This window comes from Nerophis ophidion, linkage group LG01, assembly GCF_033978795.1.
Source record: "Nerophis ophidion isolate RoL-2023_Sa linkage group LG01, RoL_Noph_v1.0, whole genome shotgun sequence".
Lineage (NCBI taxonomy): Eukaryota > Metazoa > Chordata > Actinopteri > Syngnathiformes > Syngnathidae > Nerophis > Nerophis ophidion.
In genome coordinates this window covers 5,683,717-5,703,532 of record NC_084611.1, presented here as the reverse complement: position 1 = coordinate 5,703,532, position 19,816 = coordinate 5,683,717, and the positions used below count along the sequence as shown (strand labels likewise).

The 19,816-nt window shown below is 39.7% G+C and overlaps 3 protein-coding genes across 5 annotated transcripts in view; 1 reads left to right on the top strand and 2 right to left on the bottom strand.

Moving 5' to 3' along the window:
* Positions 1–3,244, bottom strand: part of LOC133558483 (zinc finger protein OZF-like) — a 135,692-nt gene extending 132,448 nt beyond the window's left edge. Inside the window, exon 1 of the mRNA XM_061916342.1 lies at positions 2,979–3,244. Within this exon, the coding sequence (XP_061772326.1) occupies positions 2,979–3,069 (91 nt within the window). The 5' untranslated portion in view covers positions 3,070–3,244. The remainder of the gene's footprint in view (positions 1–2,978) is intronic.
* LOC133553184 (zinc finger protein OZF-like) overlaps positions 1–19,816 on the top strand; it is an 839,429-nt gene that overhangs the window by 470,040 nt on the left and 349,573 nt on the right. The gene's annotated exons all lie outside the window — the stretch shown is intronic.
* LOC133555772 (gastrula zinc finger protein XlCGF7.1-like) lies at positions 7,349–19,813 on the bottom strand. 3 transcript variants are annotated; one of them, XM_061905176.1, is made up of 2 exons: positions 19,491–19,813; positions 7,349–9,227 (listed from the first exon to the last, which is right to left on the bottom strand). In XM_061905176.1, exons 1-2 carry the CDS (start codon positions 19,609–19,611, stop codon positions 8,254–8,256), a joined length of 1,095 nt encoding a protein of 364 aa, XP_061761160.1. In that variant the 5' UTR covers positions 19,612–19,813; the 3' UTR covers positions 7,349–8,253. The 3 variants fall into 3 exon arrangements, with proteins under 3 accessions (XP_061761160.1, XP_061761240.1, XP_061761328.1); XM_061905256.1 differs by lacking the exon at positions 19,491–19,813 and adding an exon at positions 9,342–9,468 and having other exon boundaries at positions 7,349–9,224; XM_061905344.1 differs by lacking the exon at positions 19,491–19,813 and adding an exon at positions 9,342–9,466.

Below are 19,816 nucleotides of genomic sequence, written 5' to 3'. Positions count from 1 at the left end.
AACTAGATACCCACATTTAATGCAAAACAAACACTTACCAATCGACGGATTTAAGTTGCTCCAGTGTCACAAGATGCGAAAGTCCTGATCGTTTGGTCCGCACATTTTACCGGCGATGCTAATAAGGCAGTCATGCTATGGGTCACTTCATTAGGTACACCCACGCTATGGGTGCCTTATAGCGAATAGCGTCAATAGCTATTCGCTCAATAGCTTCAATTTCTTCTTCAATTTCGTTTTCGCTATCTGCCTCCATACTCCGATCATCTTTTTCAATACATGCGTAATCTGTTGAATCGCTTAAGCCGCTGAAATCCGAGTCTGAATCCGAGCTAATGTCGCTATATCTTGCTGTGGTAACCGCCATGTTGTCTGTATTGGCAGCACTGTATGACGTCACAGGGAAATGGATAGCGGTTTTGAAGACAGCGAAAATAAGGCACTTTAAAGCCTTATTTAGGGATATTCCGGGAGGTGTAAAATTTTGAAAAAAATTTCAAAAAATACAACAAGCCACTGGGAACTGATTTTTATTGGTTTTAACCCTTTTGAGATTGTGATAATGTTCCCCTTTAAGCGATTCAACAGATTACGCATGTATTGAAACGGATGGTTGGAGTATGGAGGCAGATAGCGAAAACGAAATTGAAGAAGAAACTGAAGCTATTGAGCGAATAGCTATTTACGCTATTCGGCGATGTCTGTGTTAGCATCGCTGGTAAATGTGCGGACCAAACGACCAGGACACTGGAGCAACTTAAATCCGTCGATTGGTAAGTGTTTGTTTCGCATTAAATGTGGGTGGAAGGAAACGCTGGATGCAAATCAAACTACAAATGTATATACAGCTAGGCTAAATAGCATGTTAGCATCGATTAGCTGGCAGTCATGCCACGACCAAATATGTCTGATTAGCACATAAGTCAACAACATTAAGAAAACTCACCTTTGTGATTTCGTTGACTTTATCGTTGGGAATGCATCTGCTTTGAGTGTCGCAGGATATCCAGACATTCTTGCCATCTCTGTCGTAGCATCGCCGGTAAATAGCATGTTTGCATCGATTAGCATGCCGTGCTAATCGATGCGCATTCCACGTAAATCAACTTGAATCCGTCCCTGATCGTGTTGTTACACCCTCCGACAACACACCGACAAGGCATGATGTCTCCAAGTACCGGAAACAGAGCTGATTTGACTTGATGCGTGTGATGTGGTAGGGAAAAATGGCGTTAACTACCTCGGTGACGTCACGTTCTGACGTCATCGCTCGGAGAGCGATAAACAGAAAGGCGTTTAATTCGCCAAAATTCACCCATTTGGAGTTCGGAAATCGGTTAAAAAAATATATGGTCTTTTTTCTGCAGCATCAAGGTATATATTGACGCTTACATAGGTCTGCTGATAATGTTCTAATAATAATAATAATCGTAATAATAATCATCCTGTCCCCTTAGCAGAAAAAACAGCCCCAAAGCATGATGTTTCCACCCCCATGCTTCGCAGTAGGTCTGGTGTTCTTGGGATGCAACTCAGTATTCTTCTTCCTCCAAACACGACGAGTTGAGTTTATACCAAAATGGATACATGGATGATACAGCAGAGGATTGGGAGAATGTCATGTGGTCAGATGAAACCAAAATAGAACTTTTTGGTATAAACTCAACTCGTCGTGTTTGGAGGAAGAAGAATACTGAGTTGCATCCCAAGAACACCACACCTACTGTGAAGCATGGGGGTGGAAACATCATGCTTTGGGGCTGTTTTTCTGCTAAGGGGACAGGACGATTGATCCGTGTTAAGGAAAGAATGAATGGGGCCATGTATCGTGAGATTTTGAGCCAAAACCTCCTTCCATCAGTGAGAGATTTGAATGGTTGACCAAATACTTATTTTCCACCATAATCTACAAATAAATTCTTCAAAATTCCTACAATGTGAATTCCTGGATTTTTTTTTCACATTCTGTCTCTCACAGTTGAAGTGTACCTATGATGAAAATTACAGACCTCTGTCATCATTTTAAGTGGGAGAACTTGCACAATAAATACTTTTTTGCCCCACTGTTTATATATATATATATATATATATATATATATATATATAAAGCCCTTACCTCTGGGCTGATACTGTGTTGACCAGTTTGACGTGTGTAAATGGTAGAATGTCCAGTACTGTAGTTTTGCGTTTGGATACGACAATCCGTTTATTTTTAAGCTATTGTAGCCGAGTGTCCTGGGTTCGCATAATTTGGGTACTGATAAAATACAATAATAAAAGGGAGTCATGAGAGCAGGTCCGGTCTCCACCACTTTATGGTTCCCTTCTTTACACCTATCTCCATATACATATCTCACCTTCTTCAACAACCCACCTTTATATAGACCTCTTACGTCACAGCCTTACGGCAACACTGGAGGGACACCCTGAACTGTTTGTTACACTATCAAATTCAATCAAATGTATGCTATATCACAAAATGTATCTGACTTTGAATGACACATTATTACTGCATTGTCACAACAACTCACGTCACGTCACAGCACAGCACGACATGGTTGAAAACTGTTTGTCTTCCAATCACCCTGCCCGTGCTCACACCTGGACCCAAATTTAAAGGAGGTTACCATGGTAACCACCTTGTATCAACAGTTCCCTCCCTGTCAACACTTCCTGATACTTAACAAGAAGTGGGCGGAGCAATCCACTAAAAAAGGAAATTCCCTCTGGGTTGAGGCCAGCAGTCACTTAAAGAAAATAAAACAAACAATATAAACACATAAGGAAATTTGGCTCCAACAATATATATAAACTGACGGTTTTAAAGTCTGACGTGAACTCCACTGCCTTCTTCAAGCTAACAATCATGGCGGCTCTTTCTTTACGTTTTTAATCAAGTCGCTAATTGCTCATCAACGCTCTTTTCAGGACTACAATGGCCTCTAAAGTGTACATGATGGTAACTTCAAGTCACTCACCTTCATCTTCCGTCTTTATCTCCGTTGGTGATTGTCTTTCACTTTCTCTTTGACATGACGTCGCCATCTTAGCATAGCAGTAGTCGTCCATCTTCTATCACCTCTTCAATCTTCACTTCAGGTAACACCCCGTCGCTCCAACCTCAACTTTTATTTCGTGGGCATTACAAAAAAAAAATCAACGTTTGAGAATCCATATTGCGTCAATTTTCAACTTTTTCTGTCAGCCACAGCCGTTCAGTCCGCCATCTTGGCCGCCACGGGAGTCTTTGAGCTTTGTCGATGTGTTTGCGCATGCGCCAGAAGTCAACACTTCCGGTCCTAAATCTTCTTGTTGTTCTGTCGATAACTCTTTTTTTTATGTTTGTTCTTTTATTTTTTATTTGAATGAGACAAGTTGACAAGACGTACGTGTTTTATTGTGACAGCGTTAGTGGAAGTTGCAATGCATGATGGGAAAGGAATCCTGCAGTCCGGCTCAACCACTCGTCGTGTCTTTAGCCTTCATAAACTTTAGAACGCAATGACTGTAAGTAAATACGTTGTTAAGTTGAAATTCTGTGTAACTTTTAAGTGCATTTTGTGCAATATAGGGATTGTTTTTGTGACTTTATTAATAACCGCTGCTCGTGTTTGTGACATGACAAGCGCGTTAATGTGCGTCTGTCGCCATCTAGTGGATTTATGGAGTACTTCAATATACCGTTTTTGTTTGTTTTTTTTTAGCTTTATTTGTACATATACATACTATATTTTTAAACCGTCTGGACCATAAATGCATTTTACAAAACCTAAAACCAACAAAGTTGGCACGTTACGTAAATAAAAACAGAATATAATGTTTTGAAAATCATTTTCAACCTATGTCCAATCAATCAATGTTGATTTATATAGCCCTAAATCACCAGTGTTTTAAAGCAGTGGTCCCCAAACTTTTTTTTTCCGCAGACCGGTCAACGCTTAATAATTTGTTCCGCGGCCCAAGTGGTCCTTTTTTTTCTTTTTTTTTCTTCTTTGTCATGAAAAAGGCACGTTTTTGTCATGAAAAATAGGTTTTTGTGGTTGGTGCACTAATTGTACGTGTATATTGTGTTTTTTATGTTGATTTAATAAATAAAAAAAAATACATATTTTATTTTTTATTTATTTATTTTTTTTTTATAAAAAATTCCTTTACCTGTACCCCAACCAATCGGGCCACGCGGCCCGGTGGTTGGGGACCACTGTTTTAAAGGGCTGCACAAGCCACAACCACATCTTCGGTTCAGATCCCACAACATCAGGGCAAGAAATTTAACCCAGTTGGATGACAATGAGAAACCTTGGAGAGGACCGCAGATGTGGGTGATCCCCCCCACCCCCTCGTGTGGATCTAGCATAATACTGTACAAGCCCAGTCCATAGTGGATCTAACACAGTGGTGTCCAAAGTGCGGCCAGGGGGCCATTTGCGGCCCGCAGGTAATTTTTTAGCGGCCCCACGGCACATTTCAAAAATACGATTGAAACATTTTTTAAACGTAAAAGGTGATATAAAAGAGCAAACCGGTGAAATGTAACAAGAAAATGTTGCAATGTTTACTCTAATAACACGAAGCTGCCATGCAGGCTGTTTCTTTCTTTAAAAAATAATAATGAATCAAAATCAATGTCATAATGAATTATTGACCTACTCAAGGCTCCAATTACATCACGTTAAATTTTCCACTTTGACATATTTTGTGTTTGCCATACAAAAAACTGAGCTGTTTTTTTTTAAAGGGCCTAAAATCAACAAACAAAAAACGTAAAGAACAATAAAACTTATAATTGATGGATAGATCTGAAGTTGATCCCGAGATTATTGTGTTAAAATAATAATGAATCAAAATCAATGTCATTATGAATTATTGACCTACTCAAGGCTCCAATTACGTCACGTTAAATTTTCCACTTTGACATATTTTGGGGGGAAAATGTAGCATATTTTGTGTTTGCCATATAAAAAGCTGAGCTGTTTTTTTTTAAAGGGCCTAAAATCAACAAACAAAAAACGTAAAGAACAATAAAACTTATAATTGATGGATGGATCTGAAGTTGATCCCGAGATTATTGTGTTAAAGATAAACAGTAAAAAAAAAGGTATAATTTATTTTCTTACACTTTAATGAGTAGGACCTTTTTGGATCCCCACTCATTTTAGTGTGATTTGTTTTTTAATGTCATTGCTCCAAAAATAATAATTAATTAAAATCATGGTGTTTTGAGTTATTGACCTTTTTAATGCTCCAATTATTCTATAATCACAAATATTCCACTCAAAAAAATATATTGGGTGAAAATATTGCATGTTTTGTGATTTTTCCATGAAAAAAACATTTTTTTTGGTGACAAAAGAGCACAAAACTTAAATCTTTAAGATCATTATATTGACAGATGGACCTAATGTTGATCTAGGGATTTAAAACTTGAATAATAAAAAAAATAATACTAATTTATGACACATTTTTTATGTTTTTTTGAACAAAACCCTTTGGGGTCCCCGGGATCAAGCCTGAGTGGAGGCCGAAATGTGTATTTTTTATACATACATTGGATCGTTTTTTCAAACAAACCCTTGCTTTGATTTTTCAGTTTGCGGCCCTCAGTGGAAAAAGTTTGGACACCCCTGATCTAACATAATAGATATACTAATATGTTAGAAAGTTTTCACAGTCCACATTTTTCAGCCAAATCTGACCATAGTTGGGCTAACAAAAGTTCCTTTTTTCGTACAAATTCCTGGTTTTCCAGGAATTGGGAAATGTAATTCTCAGTTCAAACTGTTACTTCGTCGACATTTTTCAACCGATCCGAAAAATTCCAACACAAACTCACTCATATCATTTAGGACAGTTGTGCTAAAAATTGAAAAAATTCCCGGTTTTTCCGAAATACCCACATTTCCAAGAACTTCCTATTCAAATGAACAAATATATTCAACATTCTCAAAATTTTGCACCGTTTTTTTTAAACACGATTTGGACCTTTCAACCATCCATCCACACACACTACTCTTCGGATATATTGAAGGCAAAACCTTGTTTTCCCTTTTACCAAATTCTCTGAATTCCTGGAATTTCTCACCATTGACAATGAATGGGCAATATACAAACTTTGGCATAGCTCACATTTCTCCTTCGATTTGAAGTGTTCCACCATCATCACACTCCACTCACTCTGGACATTTAAAGGGGAACATTATCAGCAGACCTATGTAAGTGTCAATATATACCTTGATGGTGCAGAAAAAAGACCATCTATTTTTTTAACCGATTTCCGGACTCGAAATGGGTGAATTTTGGCGAATTAAACGCCTTTCTGTTTATCGCGCTGGAGGCGATGACGTCAGAATGTGACGTCGCCGAGGTAACACACCCACCATTTTCATTTTCAACACATTACAAACACCGGGTCTCAGCTCTGTTATTTTCCATTTTTTTGACTATTTTTTGGAACGTTGGAGACATCATGCCTCGTCGGTGTGTTGTCGGAGGGTGTAACAACACTAACAGGGAGGGATTCAAGTTGCACCACTGGCCCCAAGATGCCAAAGTGTCTGCCGCCAGACCCCCATTGAATGTGCCAGAGTGTCTCCACATTTGACCGGCGATGCTAAGACAGACATGGCACAGAGATGTATGGATAACCTGCAGATGCATTTGCAACGATAAATTCAACGAAATTCCAAAGGTGAGTTTTGTTGATGTTGACTTATGTGCTAATCAGACATATTTGGTTGCGGCGTGACTGCCAGCTAATCGATGCTAACATGATACGCTAATTGACGCTAACATGCTATTTACCGGCAGTGCTAAAGCAGACATGGCACAGAGATGTATGGATAACCTGTAGATGCATTTGCAACTATATTGCGTTTCCTTCCACCCACATTTAATGCGAAAAAAACACTTACCAGTCGACGGATTTAAGTTGCTCCAGTGTCAAAAGATGCGAAAGTCCTGATCGCTTGGTCCGCACATTTTACCGGCGATGCTAACGCAGCTATTCGGCCATGCTATGGCTATGAATAGCGTCAATAGCTATTCGCTCAATAGCTTCAGTTTCTTCTTCAATACTTTCATACTCCAACCATCTGTTTCAATACATGCGTAATCTGTTAAATCGCTTAAGTCGCTGAAATCCGTGTCTGAATCCGAGCTAATGTCGCTATATCTTGCTGTGGTATTCGCCGTTGTTGGTTTACATTGGCAGCACTGTGTGACGTCACAGGGAAATGGATAGTGGCATCGCAAATAGCGAAAATCAAGCACTTTATAGCTTTTTTTAGGGATATTCGGGGACCGGTAAAATTTTGAAAAACACTTAAAAAAATACAACAGGCCACGGGGAACTGATTTTTATTGTTTTTAACCCTTTTGAAATTGTGATAATGTTCCCCTTTAAACCAGCATGTTTGCCGCTTCTGAAAATTCCCTGATTACACAGAAGTTCCAGGAATTTCCCCCCACGAAACCTCTAAAATATGCTCGCATTGGCACTGCGAAAGGTAAATAAAAATTAACCAAACAGTGAAAGCTTGGCCATTAAAACAAATAACATACTAAATCTCAAACAGTATCATCCATCCATCCATTTTCTACCGCTTATTCCCTTTCGGGGTCGCGGGGGGCGCTGGCGCCTATCTCAGCTACAACGGGCGGAAGGCGGGGTACACCCTGGACAAGTCGCCACCTCATCGCAGGGCCAACACAGATAGACAGACAACATTCACACTCACATTCACACACTAGGGCCAATTTAGTGTTGCCAATCAACCTATCCCCAGGTGCATGTCTTTGGAAGTGGGAGGAAGCCGGACTACCCGGAGGGAACCCACGCATTCACGGGGAGAACATGCAAACTCCACACAGAAAGATCCCGAGCCTGGATTTGAACCCAGGACTGCAGGACCTTCGTATTGTGAGGCAGACGCACTAACCCTTCTGCCACCGTGAAGCCCCTCAAACAGTATCAGTGAAGCATAAAAAAACCATTAAAACACACAAAATAGTGTTTTTTTCTAACAGTGTGTTGATTTGTTGTATTCATTAAACAAATACCTTGATTAAAAGTACCTTTTGAGCACATTTAGCAATATCACAATTATGATAATCATAAACATTTTGGTGACGATATCGTTACATCCCTTTTGTAGTCTGAAAACAATACTTTTACCACAAACTTAAAAGCTGTGTTTTCATTTGTCTTACCATGTCTACATAAGGAAATACTATTTTACCACAAACTGTACATATTCATATTTTTTCTCCTGTGTGTAGTTTCATGTGTTGAGTCAAAGTGCTGTTTTGAGAAAAACTTTTGCCGCAATCTGAGCAATTGAACGGTTTTTCTCCCGTGTGCGTTCTCGTGTGTTGAGTCAAATTGCACTTTCGAGTAAAGCTTTTGCCACACACTGAACAAATAAAGGGTTTTTCTCCTGTGTGCGTTCTCATGTGTTCGGTCAAGTGGCTCTTTTGTATAAAGCTTTTGCCACAAACTGAACAAATAAATGGTTTCTCACCTGTGTGCGTTCGCATGTGTTCCGTCACGTGGCTCTTATTAGTGCAGCGTTTGCCACAAACTGAACAAATGAATGGTCTTTCCCCCGTGTGCGTTCTCATGTGTTGAGTCAAATGGGCCTTCAGAGAAAAGCTTTTACTACAAACTGAACAATTGAATGGTTTTTCCCCTTTGTGTGTTCTAATGTGTTGAGTTAAATTCCCCCTGTAGGTGAAACTTTTACCACAAACTGAACACATGAACGGTTTTTCGCCTGTGTGTGTTCTCATGTGTTCAGTTAAATGGCTCTTTTTAGCACATCTTGTACCACAAACTGAGCAGTCCAAACTTTTTTTGCCTGTCTTTTTTTTAGAGCATTCAGACTGTTTGTTGCCAGTGTGAGTCCTCATATCGCCTTCACAGTCTGTATCGTTGCTCAAAGGTTCTTCAACCTCGTCTTCAGCCTCACTATCTGATAGTGGAGCTAAGAGGTTGTCTACTTGTGGTTTCTCTTCATCATCTTCAGTTTTCACAGAGACAATAGTCAGTGGCAACTTGGTGAGATCACCTCCCTGCAGCCCTAAAGGACACTCACCCTCCTGAGTGATCCAAATTTCCTCCTCTTCCTCTTTCATCGGTGGGTAAAGCAACATTTCCTGCTTCAAAGTGGAACTCACCCCCCGCGGCTGAGAGTGAAAATCTTCGTGGTGACCAATCAGTTGCTGGACTTCTGAGGAACACAAACAAAGTTTAGTTCAGGCATCAAGCATCTATTTTGTTGCATATTCGGTCGCCACACTCCTGGGATGTAACGTGACAAAATAAAACTGCTGTCGCCGCTCACACGCTGCAGTGTTTACAAGGTGGAGGACGGCATGGAGATAGTGGATGTTGCCAATCCAGCCCAGCATGTCTGATCCTTCCACTTTTCATTTCTTTGTCTTGGTTGTCTCGCCGGTTGTCTGCCTCAGACTCCTATAGTGACATTTTATTTAGTTTTAGCTTATTATTTCTTCGGTCAGTGGTCAACAAAAATAAACAGTTTTACATAAACAAACAGTTGTACATTCATAAATGGAAAATGTTGCAGAGCGAAAGGGTTTAGGCTGAAGCTGAACACTTACTGCGCCTCGCCCTATAAACAATGTCAAATACAAGATGAGCTTCCAAAAATTATGAAACTTCCATCCATCCATCCATTTTCTACCGCTTATTCCCTTTCGGGCTCGCGGGGGGCGCTGGCGCCTATCTCAGCTACAATCGGGCGGAAGGCAGGGTACACCCTGGACAAGTCGCCACCTCATCGCAGGGCCAACACAGATAGACAGACAACATTCACACACTAGGGACCATTTAGTGTTGCCAATCAACCTATCCCCAGGTGCAGGTCTTTGGAAGTGGGAGGGGCCTATCCCCAGGTGCATGTCTTTGGAGGTGGGAGGAAGCCGGAGTACCCGGAGGGAACCCACGCATTCACGGGGAGAACATGCAAACTCCACACAGAAAGATCCCGAGCCTGGATTTGAACCCAGGACTCCAGGACCTTCGTATTGTGAGGCAGACGCACTAACCCCTCTGCCACCGTGAAGCCATTATGAAACTTCCTTTGCACAAAATTATTATAAATACAGCTTGTACACAACATAAACACTCTTCAATGATATACACCAGGGGTCCCCAAACGTTTTGACCCGAGGGCCGCATTGGGTTAAAATAATTTGGCCGGGGGCAAGGCTGTTTATATATATATATATATATATATATATATATATGTATATATGAGCCCGATTGTAGCTGAGATAGGCGCCAGCGCCCCCCGCGACCCCGAAAGGGAATAAGCGGTAGAAAATGGATGGATGGATGAAACAGTCCTGTAGAGATGAAGTAGTCTTGTGATTTTCCCCACACCTACATATTGCGCTCTACCACGGTATCGAGCACTATTCTCTGGATAATCCAATCAAGACATATACATATACATATACATATACATATATATATATATATATATATATATATATATATATATATATATATATATATATATATATGATATCACGTCATCGATTGAAAAAAGCCTTTTTAGACAATGTGATTTGCCTGAGCTGCTAGGAGACTCTGAGAGTAACAAGCAACGAGCGGTAGAAAATGGATTAGAAAGGACAGATAAAAAAAATAAATACAAAAATAACTTGGGACTTCCCGGCCCTGCGATGAGGTATCGACTTGTCCAGGGTGTACCCCGCCTTCCGCCCGATTGTAGCTGAGATAGGCGCCAGCACCCCCCACGACCCCAAAAGAAAATAAGCTGTAGAAAATGGATGGATGGATGGATGGATGGGACTTCCCGCGGGCCAGATCTTGAACGCTGGCGGGCCGGACCTGGCCCGTAGGCCGTAGTTTGGGGACCCCTGATATACACAGTAAAGACATGTGGAATATCCTTGTACACGTGTTAGTTAAACCTTTGATGTGAAGTGAGGTGAATTATATTTATATAGCGCTTTTTCTCTAGTGACTCAAAGCGCTTTACATAGTGAAACCCAATATCTAAGTTACATTTAAAGCAGTGTGGGTGGCACTGGGAGCAGGTGGGTCAAGTGTCTTGCCCAAGGACACAACGGCAGTGACTAGGATGGCGGAAGCGGATATCGAACCTGGAACCCTCAAGTTGCTGGCACGGCCACTCTGCCAACCAAGGTATACCGCCCCAATTACTAATTGGGGCGGTATAGCTAAGTACTAGATAGTGGATTTATCTAGTGGTACTAGGTAAACACCTAGTATTTACCTAGTACCACTAGTATTTAGTTTGTAATTAACATTAATCATAGTATTAACTACTGTGTTGATTCAAGAGTGATATATTTTTCCAAGACATTGGTCTTAAAGTGTTTTTTTTAAATGTGTGAGTGGAACTGGAACATTTGAAGCAATCATCCAAGCTGTTATACATTTCATGTTTGTCTTTTAAAAAAATGAAGTAGCTCAGAACTCTTTTTGTGTTAGGGAAGCTACAAGGTACGTGCTAGCTTTATTTATTACTTTTGCGGACCATAGGGCGCACCGGATTATAAGGCGCACCGCTGATGAGCGAGTCAATTCAGGTCTATTTTCATACATAAGGCGTACTGGATTATAAACCGCATTAAAAGGGGTCATATTAGGATTTTTATTCTAAATGTAAAAGACTTCCTTGTAGGGGTGTAACGGTACACAAAAATTTCGGTTCGGTACGTACTTCGGTTTAGAGGTCACGGTTCAGTTAGTTTTCAGTACAGTAAGAAAACAACAAAATATTAATTTTTTGTTTATTTATTTACCCAATTTGTAAACAATGGCTTTATCCTTTTAATATTGGGAACACTATAATAATTCTGCCCACGTTAACCAACATTAAACTGCCTCAACTTGTTCCTCGGATTAAATAAAATGACAACACTTTTCTTCTACGTATAATAAGTGCAACATTAAACAATTTCAAGTCAACTCATCGTGCTTAATTTATTACAGCATTTGGGAAGCCTGTTGTTGATTTTTATTATGTAAATGTTATATTTCTATCAACATGTGATAGCAGGGACCCTGCCATTCAAAACTAGGCTGCTACATAAGAGATACCATGAATTGATTAACGTAGACATGTTGAAAAACTTATACGGGTGTTACCATTTAGTGGTCAATTGTACGGAATATGTACTGTACTGTGCAATCTACTAATACAAGTTTCAAAGGGTCAAACAATACATTACTAATGATTAAAGTAACTATAGCTGAAAAAATAGTACAACAGCAACAGGAAAGACTATTCATCCCTGAACACAATGGAGTTCATGTAGGCTTAATGATGCACTTACATAGCTCGGTTGGTAGAGTGGCCGTGCCAGCAACTTGAGGGTTGCAGGTTCGATTCCCGCTTCCGCCATCCTAGTCACTGCCGTTGTGTCCTTGGGCAAGGCACTTTACCCACCTGCTCCCAGTGCCACCCACACTGGTTTAAATGTAACTTAGATATTGGGTTTCACTATGTAAAGCACTTTGAGTCACTAGAGAAAAGCGCTATATAAATATAATTCACTTCACTACTGTGCAATCTACTAATAAAAGTTTCAATAAATCAATCAATACATTACTAATGATTAATGTAACTATAGCTGAAAAAATAGTACAACAACAGGAGAGACTATTCATCCCTGAACACAATGGAGTTCATGTAGGCTTAATGATGCACTTACATTATTATATCACTAGCACGCACACGCACACGCGCGTGCGCACACACACACACACACACACACACACACACACACACACACACACACACACACACACACACACACACACACACACACACACACACACACACACCACAAAATGAGCTAACGTTACGCTAAAAGTTAATTAGCCTTCACCTCAAGCCAGTTTGTTTCTGGAACGTCATCTAGAACATTGACTGGGAGGTGTTTATTATAATTTGGGGAGAGTCCGCTGCTCACCTGCTAAACACCTGTCTGCGCGACGCTTAAGCGCTGACTACATGAATACTCACTGCTGATTGGTTGTTAACGCTCTGAATACGCACTGCTGATTGGCTGTTACCGCTACATATGTAACCAATCAGATGGTTGTGTGGGTGGGACAATGCTGGGTGCTGTGTAGGAGACAGAGGCAGAACGGAGCAGCTTGTTAAGGCTTAAGCTTCATATGTTCGTGTGGAAACTCGTTCGGTACACATCCGCACCGAACCGGAACCCCCGTACTGAAACGGTTCAATACAAATACACGTACCGTTACACCCCTACTTCCTTGTGGTCTACATAACTTGTGATGGTGTTTTTTTTGGTCAAAATGTTGCATAGATGATGTTTTACACATCATCTTCAAGTCGCTTTCTGACAGTCGCTTCAGGGTGCGCCGTTTTGTGTCCGGTCTTATTCACGTGGCTCAGCTTAGACAGCGTCTCCTCACCGTCATCTTTGTTGTAGCGGTGTAGCGTGCAAGGACGGCAGTGGAAGAAGTGTCAAAAGATGGCGCTAGCTATTTTAATGACAATCAGCCTTTACTTCAATCAATAACGGCGCAGCATCTTCTCAACAACGCCGTAAACTTGACCCATGTTAAACAGTCCGACTGGAACTCTCAAATAACTGAAGTTCCTTGGGTGAATAATGTAAACTCACTACACCGGCATGTTTTAGCGCTTTCATGGCGAGTTTACTGACAGATATAAGTAAGAACTTTACACTACTTTATAATAGAAATGGTAACAGCGGAGGATAAATGTCCCATAACAAGAAGGTAGAGAAAAAGAAGAAGCTAAGTGACTACGTTGTGGAAACAGACGTGTGCACATTTTCAGGACTTATGCAGATCCCAAAAACAGATCAGCAGGTCCCTGAAGTATAAAAAAAAGTTGCTTTTGCATGGCATTGTGAAACAAAATACCGGATAATATGTCTTACCTGATACAAACACCATAATAATACTCATACTTCTGACTATGGTAGCCGTAATGCGCCGATAATCCATCAAGCGGTGCGGCTTCATAGCCGACCAAAGTCCTACTAAACCATTTTGAAAGATTTTTAAGTGTCGTGTGCAATGTTCTATATTCTTAATGGAACAGATAACATTTTAGACTTTGACAAACTGTAATGATCCACAAGGGAAATTGTTCCATACAGTAGCTCAGTTACAATGATGGAAAGTGTAAGGATGGATAGAACAAAGCAATATATATGTAATATTTACATAATAAAAATGTACAGTATATTATATATACTGATATATTATAGTATATTATGTCTTTATCATATATACAATATATAACAATTACCATGTACAATATCATAGTATATGTGACAGCTTTTGGTGTTTACTAGCGTCATATTGCAGTCTACAGGTATCTCTTATGTGTGACTGCCATCTACTTGTCACACTTATCATTACACCATAGCTTTAGGGTCGGCGAGCACAACCAGAATTATTCCGTACATCAGTCGTACTGGTTTATAAGGCGCACTGTCGATTTTTGAGAAAAATTTAACAATTTATGTGACAGCTTTCGGTGTTTACTAGCGTCATATTGCAGTCTACACGTATCTCTTATGTGTGACTGCCATCTACTTGTCACACTTATCATTACACCATAGCTTCAGGGTCGGCGAGCACACCCAGAATTATTCCGTACATCAGTCGCACTGGTTTATAAGGCGCACTGTCGATTTTTGAGAAAAATTTAAGGATTTATGTGACAGCTTTCGGTGTATACCAGCGTCATATTGCAGTCTACACATATCTCGTATGTGTGACTGCCATCTACTTGTCACACTTATCATTACACCATAGCTTCAGGGTCGGCGAGCACACCCAGAATTATTCCGTACATCAGTCGTACTGGTTTATAAGGCGCACTGTCGATTTTTGAGAAAAATTTAAGGATTTATGTGACAGCTTTCGGTGTTTACCAGCGTCATATTGCAGTCTACACATATCTCGTATGTGTGACTGCCATCTACTTGTCACACTTATCATTACACCATAGTTTCAGGGTCGGCGAGAACAACCAGAATTATTCCGTACATCAGTCGTACTGGTTTATAAGGCGCACTGTCGATTTTTGAGAAAAATTTAAGGATTTATGTGACAGCTTTCAGTGTTTACTAGCGTCATATTGCAGTCTACACGTATCTGTTATCTGTGACTGCCATCTACTGGTCACACTTCTCATTACACCATTGCTTCAGGGTCCGCAAGCACGACCAGAATAATTCCGTACATTAGACGTCCGGTTCATATGGCGCACTATCGATTTTTGAGAAAATTAAAGGAATTAAGGTGCGCCTTATAGTCCGAAAAATACGGTGGTATATTTATTATAATAAATAGATAATAAAGTTGTGAAGTGTTACTTAACTCTGCTCTCTTGTGATTATAATAATGATGTCTTGTCCAGTCACAACATTGGTTCACATGTCATGCAATGTCATATCACGGTTATTGTGATGAAATCTTTTAATCAGAATATATTTGAAAAATAAAAATAAACAGACAAAATACACTTTCCTCTGCAGATCGAGTTCACTTCCTGCTTTATCGTGGTTCACTATCAATATCGGTAATCGTTACATCGCTATGAGCAGCCCAGCAATAGAGAAACAACATGGCTACTACAAACGAGAGCAAAGTTTTTATTTTTTTCCCAAACGGAAAAGTTTCATCCGTGGGCTGGACCCGGTTTGGTTTTGCGGCAGCAGACGTGCAACAGGTGAGTGTATGCTGCAAAGTTTGTGTAGAGCTCATTACAACAGAAGGCAGCAACACAACTCAGAGAGTCTCCAATAAAAGTAAGAGTGATGTTAAATGTTCATTCATTCATTCTTTAACAACTTCATTGTATTCACAGTACTTCTTTAAAGGGGAACATTATCAGCAGACCTATGTAAGCGTCAATATATACCTTGATGGTGCAGAAAAGAGACCGTCTATTTTTTTAACCGATTTCCGAACTCTAAATGGGTGAATTTTGGCGAATTGAACGTCTTTTTGTTTATCGTGCTGGAGGCGATGACGTCAGAATGTGACGTCGCTGAGGTAACACACCCACCATTTTCATTTTCAACACATTACAAACACCGGGTCTCAGCTCTGTTATTTTCCGTTTTTTTGACTATTTTTTGGAACCTTGGAGACATCATGCCTCGACGGTGTGTTGTCGGAGGGTGTAACAACACTAACAGGGAGGGATTCAAGTTGCACCACTGGCCCGAAGATGCCAAAGTGTCTGCCGCCAGACCCCCATTGAATGTACCAGAGTGTCTCCACATTTGACCGGCGATGCTAAGACAGACATGGCACAGAGATGTATGGATAACCTGCAGATGCATTTGCAACGATAGTCAACGAAATCACAAAGGTGAGTTTTGTTGATGTTGACTGCCAGCTAATCGCTGCTAACATGCTACGCTAATCGATGCTAACATGCTATTTACCGGCGGTGCTAAAGCAGACATGGCACAGAGATGTATGGATAACCTGTAGATGCATTTGCAACTATATTACGTTTCCTTCCACCCACATTTAATGCGAAAAAAACACTTACCAATCGACGGATTTAAGTTGCTCCAGTGTCAAAAGATGCGAAAGTCCTGATCGTTTGGTCCGCACATTTTACCGGCGATGCTAACGCAGCTGTTCGGCCATGCTATGGCTATGAATAGCGTCAATAGCTATTCGCTCAATAGCTTCAGTTTCTTCTTCAATACTTTCATACTCCAACCATCTGTTTCAATACATGCGTAATCTGTTGAATCGCTTAAGTGGCTGAAATCCGAGTTTGAATCCGAGCTAATGTCACTATATCTTGCTGTGGTATTCCCATTGTTTGTTTACATTGGCAGCACTGTGTGACGTCACAGGGAAATGGCCAGTGGCATCGCAAATAGTGAAAATAAGGCACTTTAAAGCTTTATTTAGGGATATTCCGAGACCGGTAACATTTTGAAAAAAACTTCAAAAAATACAAGAACCCAGTGGGAACTGATTTTTATTGTTTTTAACCCTTTTGAAATTGTGATAATGTTCCCCTTTAAGGGACCCTATTTTGAAAAACGACCTTTTCATGATGGGAAACGTGTTTCCTCTCTATTGAAGTTATTATCTTATATATCTGATTTATGACACTAAAAGAATCTCCAAGGTTTCTCATTGTCATCCCACTGGGTTGAGGTTTTCCTTGCCCTGATGTGGGATCTGAACCGAGGATGTCGTTGTGGCTTGTGCAGCCCTTTGAGACACTTTTGATTGAGGGCTATATAAATAATCGTTGATTGATCCTTTCCCCACCAACTTCAATACATACATACATACTATATTATATATATATATATATATATAAATACATATTATATATATATATATATATATATATACATATTATATATATATATATAAATACATATTATATATATACATATTATATATATATATATATATGTATATATATATATATATATACATATTATATATATATATATATATATAAATACATATATATATACATATTATATATATATATATATATATATATATATATAAATACATATATATATATATGTATATACATATATATATATATGTATATACATATATATATATATGTATATACATATATATATATATATATATATATATATATATACATATATATATATATATATATATATATATATACATATATATATATATATATATATATATATATATATATATATATATATATATATATATATATATATATATATATATGTATTTTATATATATGAATTATGGCTGTCTATCTGTGTTGGCCCTGCGATGAGGTAGCAATTTGTCCAGGGTGTACGCTACCTTCCACCATAAACGCAGCAGAGATATGCTCCAGCGACCCACAGCGACCCCGAAAGGGACAAGCGGTAGGAAATGGATGGCTGGATGGACACTCACACAAAAACACACACACACACACACACACACACACACACACACACACACACACACACACACACACACACACACACACACACACACACACACACACACACACACACACACACACACACACACACTAGCGGGCCTTTTGAATATCTCCCTAATTCTGAAGTCTCACGGTTGGCAAGTATGCTGCTACTTGAAATGAGCTTTGGTAGATTTCTTTGACTTTATGAGCTGTGACACTTGTGGAGAACTTCCCAATAATGAAAAGATGACAGTAATGAAATGATTCTTGTTGTTTATGAGCTGCAGTCCTCTGCAGGTTGAAGTAGCGGGAACTCTCATTCAACCCTTCTTCGATTACGCTTGCACCTCCTGGTACCCCAGCACCTCCAAAACCCTCAAATCTAGACTCCAAACATCACAGAATAGGCTAGTCCGGTTACTTTTAGACCTCCAACCCAGATCACACCTCACTCCAACCCACTTCTCCAAAGTGGGCTGTCTCAGGGTGGAGGACAGAGTAAAACAACTTGCACTGAGCCTAGTCTATAAAGTCCGCTACACCTCCTTGATACCGAAGTACATGTCAAACTACTTCCTTAACGTAAATGTCCACCATAACACCAGGGGGAGCTCCACAAACCACGTTAAACCCAGATTCCCATCTAACAAAGGTCTTAACTCATTCTCTTTCTATGCCACATCAATGTGGAATGCACTCCCAACAGGTATAAAAGTAAGTGCATCTCTATATTCCTTCAAAAGCGCTCTAAAACAACACCTCCAGGCAACCTTAAGACTTTACTAATACCCTCCTCCATTCACATCCCATCTCCCCGGATTATAAACAACTCAAATGTACTTCTAATGTATATACTTGTTCTTATGCTATGTGAACTCACTATGTTCTCTGCTGGCTGTACATATCCTACTAAATAAGACCTACACTGTTTCAATGTCCACATTTCTCTGTTGATGCAATTGTTGATGACTGAAGTACTGATATCAACCAAAGCTCCTCATCCCACCCCCCAGATTGTAAATAATGTAAATAATTCAATGTATATACTATGATGATTAACTTGTGTGATGACTGTATTATGCTGATAGTATATATTTGTACCATGAATTGATTAACGTGGACCCCAACTTAAACAAGTTGAAAAACTTATTGGGGTGTTACCATTTAGTGGTCAATTGTACGGAATATGTACTGTACTGTGCAATCTACTAATAAAAGTATCAATCAATCAGTCCAGTCTTCTCTTCACACACTGCACATCTCTTACTCTTCCCCAACATCTCTTCTTTCAAAACAATATTTTCTTAACATATTCTGTTTTTTTATTTGACTTTTGCATTCTTTCATCTCCTCTGATGTGAACTCCACTGCCTTCTTCAAGCTGACAATCATGGCGGCTCTTTCTTTACATTCTTCAACAAGGTCGGCTAATTTCACATCGACGCTCTTCTCAGGGAATGAAACAACTTTCAAATGACGAAACTTCATCTCACTCACCTTCATTCTCGGTTTCTATCTTCATCTCCGTTGGCAATTTGCTGGAAGTTGGTGGCGCTGATTCTCTTTCACTTTCTCTTTGACATGACGTCGCCATCTTAGCAGAGCAGTAGTCGTCCATCTTCTATCACGTCTTCAATAATCACTTCAGATAAAACTCCATCGCTCCAAACTCAACTTCCGTTTCGTGGGCTTTAGAAAATACGAATATTTGAGACTCCATATTTGTTCAATCGCACATTTTGCACAGCCGCTCGGTCCGCCATCTTGATTGGAAATGAGCTGCTCGATCCGTTTGCCCATGCGCAAAAAGTCTTCTTCTTCTT

Bases quoted from the DNA above. Each gene is read 5' to 3' on its own strand.
- LOC133555772 (XM_061905176.1), bottom strand. From the start codon at position 19,611: ATGGACGACTACTGCTCTGCTAAGATGGCGACGTCATGTCAAAGAGAA. The intron at 9,228-19,490 runs GTGAGTGAGATG...TGTGTTCCTCAG, and splicing joins GATAGAAACCGAGAATGAAG to AAGTCCAGCAACTGATTGGT.